The sequence below is a fragment of the Peromyscus californicus genome, unplaced genomic scaffold, assembly GCF_007827085.1.
Source record: "Peromyscus californicus insignis strain IS unplaced genomic scaffold, ASM782708v3 Scaffold_19__1_contigs__length_69161282, whole genome shotgun sequence".
Lineage (NCBI taxonomy): Eukaryota > Metazoa > Chordata > Mammalia > Rodentia > Cricetidae > Peromyscus > Peromyscus californicus.
In genome coordinates this window covers 58,575,948-58,589,057 of record NW_026294491.1, presented here as the reverse complement: position 1 = coordinate 58,589,057, position 13,110 = coordinate 58,575,948, and the positions used below count along the sequence as shown (strand labels likewise).

The 13,110-nt window shown below is 42.4% G+C and overlaps 1 protein-coding gene across 1 annotated transcript in view; it reads right to left on the bottom strand.

Annotated features, from left to right (window-relative positions):
- The window catches only part of LOC128114939 (24-hydroxycholesterol 7-alpha-hydroxylase), an 84,561-nt gene that overhangs the window by 20,337 nt on the left and 51,114 nt on the right, over window positions 1-13,110 (bottom strand). The window contains exons 8-10 of the mRNA XM_052745392.1: window positions 11,789-11,922; window positions 5,762-5,857; window positions 4,817-4,905 (exon numbers count right to left, since the gene is read on the bottom strand). Of these exons, the coding sequence (XP_052601352.1) occupies window positions 4,817-4,905; window positions 5,762-5,857; window positions 11,789-11,922 (319 nt within the window). The remainder of the gene's footprint in view (window positions 1-4,816; window positions 4,906-5,761; window positions 5,858-11,788; window positions 11,923-13,110) is intronic.

Sequence of the window (13,110 nt, the reverse complement as noted above, 5' to 3'; positions counted from 1 at the left end):
AATACTAGTTATAATAAAAAAAAAGGCTTAGATATAGAACTTTGTACTCACCAAGATAGGATAGATAATAAAGTACTTTCTTTGAATTTGCCAAATACAAATGGACTAGACATTGTGAATTACTATGTTAGAGTTAAAAACTTTTCCTTTTTATTTAGACAAAAAGGGGGAAATGTTGTGGGATAATCTTTTTGTACACTGTAAAGATGTGTCTCTGTTTTAACTCACCTGCCTAAGGCACCTTCTGATTAGTTTAATAAAGAGCTAAATGGCCAATAGCTAAGTAGGAGAGGATAGGTAGGACTTCGAGAGAGAGAGAGAGAGAGAGGAACTCAGGCAAAGAATCTGAGAGGCAGAGATTCACCAGCAAGATGTAGAGGAAGTCAAACGTACAATATGGAGAAAAGGTAACAAGCCACACAGCAGAATGTAGATTAATATAAATGAGTTAATTTGAGTTTTAAGAGATATTTAGGGACAAGCCTAAGCTAAGGCCAAGCTTTCATACTTAATAAGTCTCTGTGTCATTATCTGAGAGCTTGTGGTCCAAAAAAGTCTGACTACAGGGAAGTATCTAGAAAGGGGTCCTCTGCAAACAAACCCCTTAGAACTTCCACTATTTCTAAGAGGTGCGACAGCTCTGCCATTGTGTCTGTTAGTTGCTGGTGGCTGTACCAAGTACTTACTTAGCTATATCAGCAAAACTTTTCATGCTCACCCAAGAGAGGGACTCTCATGGAACACCAATGGCATGAACTCTTAGGAAACAACAGCTGTGTGGCTATAAGAGTATGTGTTTATGATGGACTTTGATGGTCAGCTACATTGCAGGGAACTTTGACTCACTGAGTATTTTGTGCATGAGAAAATAAGTTGGCCCCTGATATACCGATTAGTAATGGGTGTCATTTGCTGGTGTTTATACTCAGGATTCATAGGATTAAATTCTCAGTGGAAAAGCTTTCTTGGTGTACGTTGCCCAAATGAAGTCATCTGCTCGCATGAAGAATTTTTATCTCTCTTTAAAAACAAAATGTTTCATGAATTGCCTGTTTAAAATAAATGACAGGAAAAGAGATATTTTGAAACAGAAACTTAGTAGAAACCTAGACTTGATGCGGTTTTTAAAAACATGTAAGACATAGTCAACATTTGTAGTCAACCTGTAGGGTCTGATTATATGATAGATATCTTGCCACATTTCATAGTCAAAATTTCCAAAGGAATACTTACTATCTTGCCCCCAAACCCCCTCCTGCTCCTAATTTAGCTATCCACACCATTTGTGACAGCCACTTATATTCATAGCATCCTAATTTTGGTTTCCAGAAGCAACATGGGGAGGTAAGAGTTTATTTCATCTTACAGGTTACAGTTCATCATAGACAGAAGTCAAGGCAGGAATCTGGAGGCAGGAGCTGAAGCAGAGGCCATGGAGGAACACTCCTTACTGGCTTGCTCCCCACAGCTTGCTCAGCTACCTTTCTTCTAAAGCCCAGACCCACTTGCCTAGGGATAGCACTGCCCACAGTGGATTGGGCCTTCCTACATGAATCAACAATCCCAAAAATGCCTACAGATACCCCCAGGCCAATCTGATGAAGGCAATTCCTCTTTGAGGACTTCCCAGACGTGTCAAGTCGATTACCAAGATTAGCCAGCACATCAATCCCACATTCATAGCCAATCTTTCTCCTCAACCAATCCTGATCTAATCTGGCCCAAACATCTGTAAAAACATAGGCTCCAAGCTCCTCTGTGCTGATATCCCTTTTGTTCATTCTATTTTCTTAACCTAAAAGTTCTTTGTTCCCTTAAAAGGCCACTTTTCCTGTGAAATCGCCAAGATCCCCCTAACCAGTTACACCTCTATCTTGAATCTTCGGTATGGTATGTGGCATCGCTATTCTCCATTCCTTGAAGCTATTTATGAATCCCATGTCCTCCTTGTCAACACCAGGTGTTCACCTCATGACAGTTGAGAATATGGCTCTTTCATATTCACATCCCCAGAGGTACACAGGACACTGCCTTGCATATAGGAAGAATTCAATATATTCTGAAAATATAATTTTTGTGGTCAAGATATTCTGAAAATACAATTTTTGCCCAAATAAGATACCACTGATTGGGTTATAGTTTCATGGTCTTCTTTACAGTACCCATTACCTTCATACTCAAAGAGATGTCTCTCAGACTTAGAAGCTTGTAGGGAGGGTGGCAATAGTTCCTCTTGGGAATAATACTCATTAGGCAATTGTCTACCACTGGCCCATGCTACATGCTTCACTGTAAATACTGTAGTCCTTGGCTTCAGTGGCAGACTCAAAGCCAAAGAAGATGAGTATAAGAGACTCTTAAGTTGCTATGGAGAATTTATGTCAAGAGACCTGGAAAAAGCAACACCTGCTGTCTTCAGAAGAATTACAGCTATGATGATGTCTTACTAGTGACAAAAATGATGGACTTCTCATTGGTTTAGAAACTGCTTTTCTGGGACTGGAGAAATGGCTGCTCTGGTGACGTGCACAAGTTCAAGCACGCACATTACCACGTCATAACTGCTGGTAACATCAGCTCTATGTGTTCTGATGCCCTCTTCTGGCCTCTGTGGGTATGTAGACACATGTGCACATACTCACCCAGAGATACACACACACACACACACACACACACACACACGCAGAGAGAGAGAGAGAGAGAGAGAGAGAGAGAGAGAGAGAGAGAGAGAGAGAGAATTTAAAAAGTAAAATAAATCTTTTTCTCTTTAACAAACTGGTTTTCTAAAGTGACAATAATGAGAGTCAGAATGAAAGAGGTGAGTTTTGTTGGTGCTGCTGTACTGTTTAAACTCTCCTCATGAAACATCTGGCATGCATGTATAGCATTTAGCTCTTGTAAATGAGGTGGATATGTGAGCATGTGTCCAGTTCTAATCATGGAACCTCTAAAACTGTCTTTAAAATGTGTACATTCACTATCAAATAAAACGGGAACTAGACAAGCTCCTCAAAATGCTGCCATATTGTGACACAGTGCTATTTATCTCACAGGATCTTTCCACATCTCTGCTCTTTCATCCACAGGCTCCAACCTGTCACAAAGATCGCCGCTCGAAACACTGGCTGATTTGACGTTGTTATTGTTGTTGATGAGGATGATGATATTTGATTGGGGTGTGAGGGGTTAAAGTGAACATCTTTCTCTAATTATGTAGATAAAAGTCTCCATTTGCAGCACTCGGGAGGCAGAGCCAGGCAGATCTCTGTGAGTTCGAGGCCAGCCTGGGCTACCAAGTGAGTTCCAGGAAAGGCGCAAAGCTACACAGAGAAACCCTGTCTCGAAAAACCAAAAAAAAAAAAAAAAAAAAAGTCTCCATTTGTTCTGATTGGGCCATTTTATGCCGACTGCCTAGTGAAGAACAAACACCTGTCTTCAGGGAAATACCATGTGCCAATCTGCTTAGATTCAGGTCCCTGAAATCCATCCTAAAGATTAGACGCTTCATGGTTGGCTAAGACTAAATTACAATCATTTAGGAAGAGATGCAAACTATTAAAAGCATATTGATACTCTAAAACACACAGAAAAGAGGACTAAAGTTGGTGCTTTATAGGATAATAATTGTAAATATGACCTGAAATTACTATTCAAATGATGATGAATGACTTTTTAAATTAAGAAACTAAAATCCGTTAAATATACTTTTTTAAAGGATTTGTAATGACTTCCTGAGTGAGATTATTACAAATAAATACCAACATTACCCCAAGTGGGTCTTCTTCAGTGAAGAAATGGGACTTATTTAATGTAGACTGTGACTCTCATGAGGCACAGACCATGCCCATCTTCCCCAGTGCCTATCCCTGGCAAAGGGAAATGTTCAATTTTTTTTCTGGCTGGATAAATAATACACACGATTCATTAAATGATAGATACTTGTGCTAGAACAGGGGCCAAGTGCATGGAACGCAGATGTATTGAACTGTAAAGAATGCCCAGGGGAAGGCTCTGCAAGACAAAAGTGACTACATGAAGGACCAGGTGTCAACTGCTACCTACCTCTAAGCCAGCAATGTCCCAGAACCATAACGAACATCTGACAACACTGTAGCTGAGCAAATGTACACCTTTGTTCTTTAAAATGTGGCACTCGGTTTGGGAGATAACCGCAAGGCTGGCACAAGGACCCAGGTTTGACATTACACACACACACACACACACACACACACACACACACACAGTAAAACTCAGGCATAAAGGCATGCACCTTTAATCTTAGTACTAAAGAGGTGGGCACAGCAGATTCCTGGGATTCCCTGGCGTGCCAGCATAGTCTGCTTGGCCAGTTGGAGACCATGAAAGACCCCGACACGAAGAAAATGTGGGGAGTACCTGAGGAACAACACCTAAGGTTGTACTCTGATCTCCACCGGCACACATGTACATATGCATCTGCACACAGGCATCACATGCCCCTCCGATGACATCACACACACACACACACACACACACACACACACACACACACACACACACAGGAAAGTAGTGCTTTAAACTGCCCGTCCATGGACTGTGGAAGCCCTGATGTCCTCTGGCACCAGCTAGTGCAGTGCCGTCTCCTGAGGTCTCCTGTCAGAAGCTACCACAGACATTCCCACAAAGACACCCCACGCCACCACCGACCAAACAAACAAAATGTGCCCTCCTAGATTTCCCTGCGGCTCCGTAATGAAGGGACTTGGAGGTGTGTTTCCCCGTGTGCCACTGGCTTTTTGTACACTCTGCATCGATGCTGCCCAGCTGCCGCACTGACCTTCCAGGACACTGGAACTTCCCGCCTCCAAAAGCCATGAAGCCGTCCAAGAAAGCATTCTTATCTAAATTTGCCTCTTTCCAGCGTTCCTGTGGGAAGAAAACACTTTTTTTCCTAAGTCAGTCTTATATAAATAAGCTTAACTCTGCTTCTCTGGGCTAAAAATGATGCTGTACAGCTAATCCTTGCATACAAAGTTGCAGAGTTGTGGGTCATTTTTCCCCCAACCTGTTATTAATATCAGACACAATTGTGGTTTTGGAACATGAACTTATAAACAAAAAAGGCTTAACAATAATCCTATTAAGTGGCGAATGTAAATGACAACGTAAATCACCTACAGAATTGACCTAAGAAGAGGAAGGCTATTTATAACGTGGCCTCGGGCTTTATCATAAAATTGCTCATAATAATAAATTCAACAGCAAGACGTGAACAGAACTGCCTGCTGGAGGAAGCCTGTGGAATAAGTACATCTGGGTGCCAGTTCTCCCAGACTTTCCGAAAGGCAAGGCATGAACTAGCTGAACTCTTAGAATGGCTCAGTCCTGTGAGTCCCCAAGCACATGAAGTAACAGATCACTATTTTAATTTGCTGTGTTTTTATTTTGTGGGCTCCTTGGAAACCAGTAACAGAAGCAGTTGCCCAAGGAATACAAAATAAGGCTTCCTTCCAGCAGAACCAGGGCTACTGGCTTTCATGTTCCTTCCCAGCATTGTATAAAAAGTTCCTCTTTGAGGATGCTCATTCCAACTCCTCTATCCAATCTGCAAATATAACATCTACATTGCAAATACTATTGGTCTATCATAGCCAACGTTGGGCACAGTTACCAGAAAATATGGCTGCTTACTGATACAGGCTCAGCTAATTTATTCATTCATATTCTTGGCAAGAAACACAGACATTATAAAGAATAATACATATTGAAAGAGAGCACTTACAGGTTTGAATGAGTCGGGTTCAGGAAAATATTTTGGATTTCTGTGTAGCCAGAATGGAGACAACATCAACAGATCACCAGAAGGAACTGTATGACTCTAAGATAGAAAAATCAGCTTCAAATCACTTATTCTGAAATAAGTTTTAAGGAGGGTTTGGGTCATTAAAAACCAAGCTACAACTATATCGTGAAAAAGAGACATTTTATAATAAGTGAGAAAAACCTAACGTTCCTGGTTAGGTAATTCTCATTCTCTCATTCTCTCTCTCTCTCTCTCTCTCTCTCTCTCTCTCTCTCTCTCTCTCTCTCTCTCTCTCTCTCTCTCTCTGTGTATGTGTGCATGTGTGTGTGTGTGTGTGTGTGTGTGTGTGTGTGTGTGTGTGTGTGCCATGGCGTATGTGTAGCAGACAGAGGACAACTTGTGGGAGTTGGATTCTGGAGACTAAATTTAGATGTCAGCCTTGGAGGCAAGTGCCTTTACCTGCTGAGCCATCTCCCCAGCCCTGTTTCAGGTGCAGGGTCTCTCACTGAACCTGGAGCTAATCATTCTGGCTGCACTTCTTGGCCAATAAGCCCCTGAGACCTGCCTGTCTCTTTCCCCCAGCACTGTAATAAGGAGTGCTCACTGCCACACGTGGCTTTGCATGTGGATGCTGGGGATCCGAACTCAGGTCTCTGTGCTTGCAAGGCAAGTCCTCTTACAAACCAGGCAATCTCCCTTTTTCCTTGGATAGATCATTTCTGTGGTCCAATTAGGAGATGGCTAATTTCTAATTCTGCTTATGAGTCACCTGTACATACATGTTTGACTACATAGAGGGATATACTAGTTAAATGTCAGCATTTTATTTTCTTAAAGATTTACTTTATTTTGATTATGTGTCTGTGTACATGAGTGCAATATTGGGGCGCCCAGAAGAGGGCACTGGATCCCCTGGAGCAGGAGTTATGGGCAGTTGTGAGCTGCCATGTGGGTGCTGGGAAACCACACTTGGGTCTTCTACAAAAGCAGTACAAGCTCTTAACCACTGGGCCATCTCCCCCAATCGGATTATTCTTTTAAATTGTGTGTATGTGTGTGTATGTGTGTGTATATGCATGTGAGTGTTAGTGACTGCAGAGGCCAGAGAGGGTGTCCTCTAGACCTGGCATTATAGGCAACTGTGAGCCACCCAGCATGGGTGTTGGGAACCAAACTAAGCAAGCAACATGTGTGTGTGTGTGTGTGTGTGTGTGTGTGTGTGTGTGTGTGTGTGTGCACAGCACGATATATATTCAAAGAGAAGATTGACTACTTCAACTCAGTATTATTAATAATTACTATAATTAATTAAGCAGTCATTGTTTTCTCTTGTGCTTATTTTTTCAATAAAAATACTTTAAAATTTAAAAAAAATCAACAAAACAAATCCAATAATATGTATAAAGAATCAGTAAAAAGTGGTTGAGGAGGCACCCTTTGTCAATCTCTGTGAACCTCTGTCCTCCAGAGGCATATGCACACAACATATAACACACACACAGCACATACTACACACACTGTGATCAAGTGACTTATCAAAGAAGCAAAAGGTTGATTCAGTATTTGATTACTAGTAAATGTGACCCATCTCAGTAAGACAAACAAGGAAAAGGATATGGTTCTACCAACTGATACAGTGATTTATGATTCACAAAATTCTCAGAAAAGTAGAAATAAAATGTCTTGAACTTGACAAAGAGCATCTATAAAAATTCTATGCCCAGCATGGCACTTAACGGTGGAAATGAAAGCTGTCCCCTCAAGGCCAGGACAAAGCACCGTTGGACACTACTAGAGTCAATAGAGTGATGGAAACTATAGCCAGCGTGATAACAGAAGAAAACAAAACAAAGAGACAGAAATAAAAATAAGGCCTATAGCAAAGACATCACCAAAGTCTACAAACATTCCCTGCTTTTGGCTGGGAATGTGGCTTGGTGGTAGAGTGCCTGCCAAGCCTGCACAGGGGCCTGGTTTCCATCCCTGTTACCACAGAAAGAAACGAAGGACCACTGTATTTCTACAAACAAGTTGTATAAACCTGAAAACCAAAACTTTAAACAACAGCGGAAGACCATAAATAAGCCAGATAGAGTGGATCACACCTACAACACTAATACTTTAGAGGCTGAGGCAGGGGAGTCACCACAAGTTTTAGGCCAGCCTGAGGTAACCACGCGTATTCTCATAAGACCCCGCTTTAAAACCCTGCCCCAAACAGCCATTTATAAAAGTTCTAAAATGAACGAAATATTAGGAATAAATATTTTTTAAAAATCTGTTTGCCTGAAAGAGCCATCGGAACACCCACCGACACAGAGACATCTATATCAAGTCTGGGATTTATTCTTTTAACCGTACTTAGAGAAAGCCCAATCAGGATTATACCAACACACAGAGAAACACACACATTTCTCTGCTTCACTGCAACAAGCAGACCATTTCCTCTCAGAGTACACTCACAGTTTAAAGTAATCAATAGAGCAATTAAAAGCAAAGCTATCTAAATCCCAATAAAACAAAGCGATATACTTTATGTAAGATCAATGAAACTAGCTTTGTCTTCAGGGGGTGCAAATGTTCTAACTGTTACAAATTGGGATTTTTATCTCTTTTGTGTTCTACCAAAACCCCCTGGTATCAATCCAAAATCTCTCAAGCTATGTATAAAAAAAGGTAAACAAGAGAATGGAGGGAATTGGTGTGATCTCCCTGGGAGGATGGAGGGAATCGGTGTGATCTCCCTGGGAGGATGGAGGGAATCGGTGTGATCTCCCTGGGAGGATGGAGGGAATCGGTGTGATCTCCCTGGGAGGATGGAGGGAATCAATGTGATCTCCCTGGGAGGATGGAGGGAATCAGTGTGGTCTCCCTGGGTAATAAAGGCCCCTGAGCCAAGTAATTCCTGTAAAATTTTGGTTCTGGTGACTGACGATTGATTCACAGATATTTCACTGCAGGCTGCCACGTGCACAGACTCGGCATGGTGACCTGGAGACTTCTCCCCGACTCTGTCCTCACTCCGCCGCCGTCCTCTTTCCGAGCTGATCCATGCCATGCTTGCTCTCTTCTTAGCCATGTTCATCTGCGGCTAGAAACTCCTGCCAGTCATTGGGAGGCACTTGCTGAGAATCTGTGCAGGAAACAGGTGTCCATGGAGTGCATGCCTAGAAACAGTATGTCTGGATGTCGTCGGTATTACAGCTCCTTGCTGCAAGACTTGCTGCAAGACTCGGGGAATAGCAAGGAGAGAGACTGGGGAGGAAGAGTGTGTCTTCTGGACATGGTGGAGCTGTGGCACTCAGGAGCTCCTGGCAGCTGTGGTCGCCTGCTCCAGGTCTGCACAGGCTGGAACCAACATGGGGATGGGGCAGGGGAGGAGGGTGGAGACACAAGTCCCCACCCCTAGCTGAGGAGCTCTGTACAGCGGATGGCTGCCAGGGGGGAGGACTCCACTCTCTTTGAGGTGTAGCCTCTGGTAGGTTAGCCAGGCCCTGTATTCATGTCAATAGGAGCAGCACTAACTATCGTCAGTGGGTGTTAAATAAAAAAGAGGACACTAAGTTTGGAAGGAGACATGGCGGGGATCTGAGAGGAGCTGGAGGGAGAGCAGAGGGGTGAATGTGACTGAAAATCACCACATCCATATATAAAGTTCTCAAAAAAAAAAGTTTTTAAAAATAAATCCTGTTGAGTCAGCTGACAAAAGACCACCTGCTTGCCTTCAGCCACATTATATAACCGATACAGAAGCACATGGCCAAATGTCTATTTGAAAGGTTATATGTTAGTGAAAATCTTTTCCAAAAGACAAATCTCTCTCTGAATGAGACTGTGTCACTTAACTTAGTGTTTCAAACTGTTCTAGGGTCACTTAGAACTCACGGGAACTTAGGGGCCCATATAAATAATACACACTATCAAAATCCAATGACGTTTTCCAGTGGAAAAAAAATGAAATCTTAAAATTCACATGGAATCACAAAAGGCCCCAATAGCCGAAGGAATCTTAACCAGAATGAACAACGCTGGAGGCAGGGCACCACAGGTCCTAAAAGGCACTACAGAGCTACAGTAATCAAAACGGCACAAAACCAGACTCACAGACCGACAGGACAGAAGAGAGCCCTGAAATCAATCCCTCATTTATGGCTTTTTATAAATAAACGTGCCGAGAATATCCAATGGGAAGATGCCAGTTTTCTTAATAAATGGTGTTGGGATAATTGGGTATCGATATGCAGATGAAAGAAATTAGGTTCTCATCTCACACAGTATATAAAAATAAACTCCAATGGATTAAACTTGAGTGTAAAACAACCAGAACAAAGCACAGAGGAAAACCTTTCTGATACTGATCTGGGAAACGAGGATTCGAGGAACTTAAAAACTTGGACAAGGAGCCGGGCGGTGGTGGCGCATGCCTTTAATCCCAGCACTCGGGAGGCAGAGGCAGGCGGATCTCTGTGAGTTCGAGGCCAGCCTGGTCTACAGCGCGAGATCCAGGAAAGGCGCAAAGCTACACAGAGAAACCCTGTCTTGAAAAACCAAAAAAAAAAAAAAAAAAAAAACTCGGACAAACCAGATTACTCTAAACTAGAATCCTTCTGGACAACTAAGGAAGGCACAGCTAGGGAAGGACAGACAGCCTCTGGGACAGGATGAGATAGGTGTGATGCACACATCTGAGAAAAGGTTCATGTTCCCCACACAAGCAACTCAAACAACTCCATAGGAAGAACAAAAGGGAGCTACAAAACGTGCAAAGACCGAAGCAGACATTTCTCAAAAGAAGACTCCAGAACTGGCTGGAGAGATGACTCAGCAGTTTGGAGTGCTCTTTGTACTTCCGAGGACCCCCGTTTGGTTCCCGCACCCACACCAAGCAGCTTGCAACCGCCTGAAACTCCAGCTTCAGGGAGTCCATCACCCTCTTAAGGCACTGAACTTATGTACCTAACCACCACCCCCAACACACACACACACACACACACACACACACACACACACACACACACACACACACGCATAAAAATAAACATATTTACTGAAGAAGACCTACAAAATATTCAACAAGTTTTTTTAAAAAACATGCAATATCATTGTCAGGGAAATAGGAATCCAAACCTCACGGGATATTATCTCAGTCTTGTTAGAATCTGTATTATCCAAAAAAGCAGAGGTGTCAGAGGACAAAGACAAACAGGGAACCACTGGAGACTGTTTTTTCAAAATGCATATTAGTACAGCCATGTAAGAAATAATATGGCGGTCCCTCAAAAGATTAATAGGAGAACTACTGTGTGATCAAGCTATCCAACTGCTGAGTTTACAGAAAAGGATGTGAAATTAACATGTCAAAAAGGTAACTTCACCTTCATGGTCACTGCAGCGTGCTCTACAGTGACCAGGACATGAATCAGAGTGTGTCCGTCTGCAGATGAATGAAGGAGAATGTACCGTGTATGTGCATGATGAGACATCATCCAGCTTTTTAAAAGATGGAAATTCACAACAGCACAGACAAAGCCTGAGGAAGAATAAGCCAGGCACAGAGGGACAAGAGCCGGGTCATCTCAAAAATCAAAGATTCAGCCCACAGAGGTAGTGCTGAGAAATGTCGTTATTGGAGGCTGGGAGGTAGGAGACTTGAGGAACACTGGCCGAATAATACAAAATTCCATTTAAACAGCAGAGTGTGTTAAAGAGATGTGGCACACTGTGTAGTCACTATAGTCAGAAATAGTGTGCTAACTGTTCATAGTGTACAAATATTTTCGTACAAGAATGATTAAGTGTGTGAATTAATATACAGGTGCATGACTTGATTTGGCCATTATAAAACAGGTACATACTTCAAAGCATGCTGTATAAGACAAATATATATAATTTCTATTCAGTTATACTACATGAAGAAATCAATAATATATCAACCTAGGAAACGTATGAACAAAACACAAACTTTTTCTAGAAGGCTCACTGTTTTCAAACAAAACCAGCACTTACCAGAATTTTAACTGGCTTCACAACTTTCCGAGTAATGACACCAGGCGCTCTTAAGCGGATGGCTTCCAGAACACACCACTTAATGAGAAGGAGCTTCTTCAAGTCTTCGTCCGACACTTTAACCTTATCTTTACCTGTAAAGAGAATTGTTTAAAGATGAAAGAAAAGACGCCCTAGAGAGACCAGAAGGTAGTTAGTTTCCAGCAGGCTCGTCAACGCAGGACAAGCTCACCAACAAGGGAAGTGCGGCTGGGTTGTGCTGATTTTGCTTCTTCTCTGTGCCAGGATGGACTGGCACCCAACCCTACCTCTAACAGTCCTGTGGCTACAGAACAGCTAAGATGGCCTCTGTCTGGAAAGGGTTCAGTTTTTCCTCATCTCATCCTTCCTTGTCAAAATCCCCATCGCACTTAAAGAAATAGCAGTAAAAGACTGGCAGAATATGGCCAGTAAATTAAATGTTTCCAAAAAGTGCTGGACATCCTTAGCCATTGGGGGATGCAAATCGACATTGCCCTAAGGGACTGGAAGATGGTTCAGTTGGTAAAGATGTGTCATGCAAGCATGGGGACCTGGGTTTGGATCTACGGCACCTATGGAAAAAGCTAGGGTGGGGCTGAATGTCAGCATTGGGAGGGTCCCTGGGGCTTGCAGGCCAGCCGGCCTAGTAGAATCAGTGAGCTCCAGGTTCACTGAAACACCTTGTCTTGAAAAGTAAGGCAGAAAAGCAATTGTAGAAGACATCCACCATCGACCTCTGGCTTCCAAGCAGATGTAAAGAATGTTCCCGGGATTCTGATGCCCTCTTTTGGTCTCCACAGGCACTGCACGCACACAGTGCACACACACACACACACACACACACACACACACACACACACACACATATTATATATATGTATATATATATATATACATATACATATACATATACATGTAGGTAAAAACACACACTAAAAATAATTTTTTAAGTTCTAGAGATCATTACATTGAAAATAAACCCAATTGTGAAAGATAAGTATCATCTTGCTCTCATATGCACTTACTTATTCATATACATACATACATACCCATACAAACATACACACACACACACTCAAAAATTACTTTAGGATTACATCTCATTCCAGTAAGAATGACTATCATCGTGAAAACAAGTTCTGGCATGTATGAAGAGTAAGCAGAGCCTGTCTACCCTGCTGGTGGGACAGTAAACTGGTACGGCTTCTACAGAGATCAGTATGGAATGTCCTCATGCAACTAAAACAGGAACCACATATGACACAGCTATATGACTCCTAGGTATGTTCCCAAAGAACTCT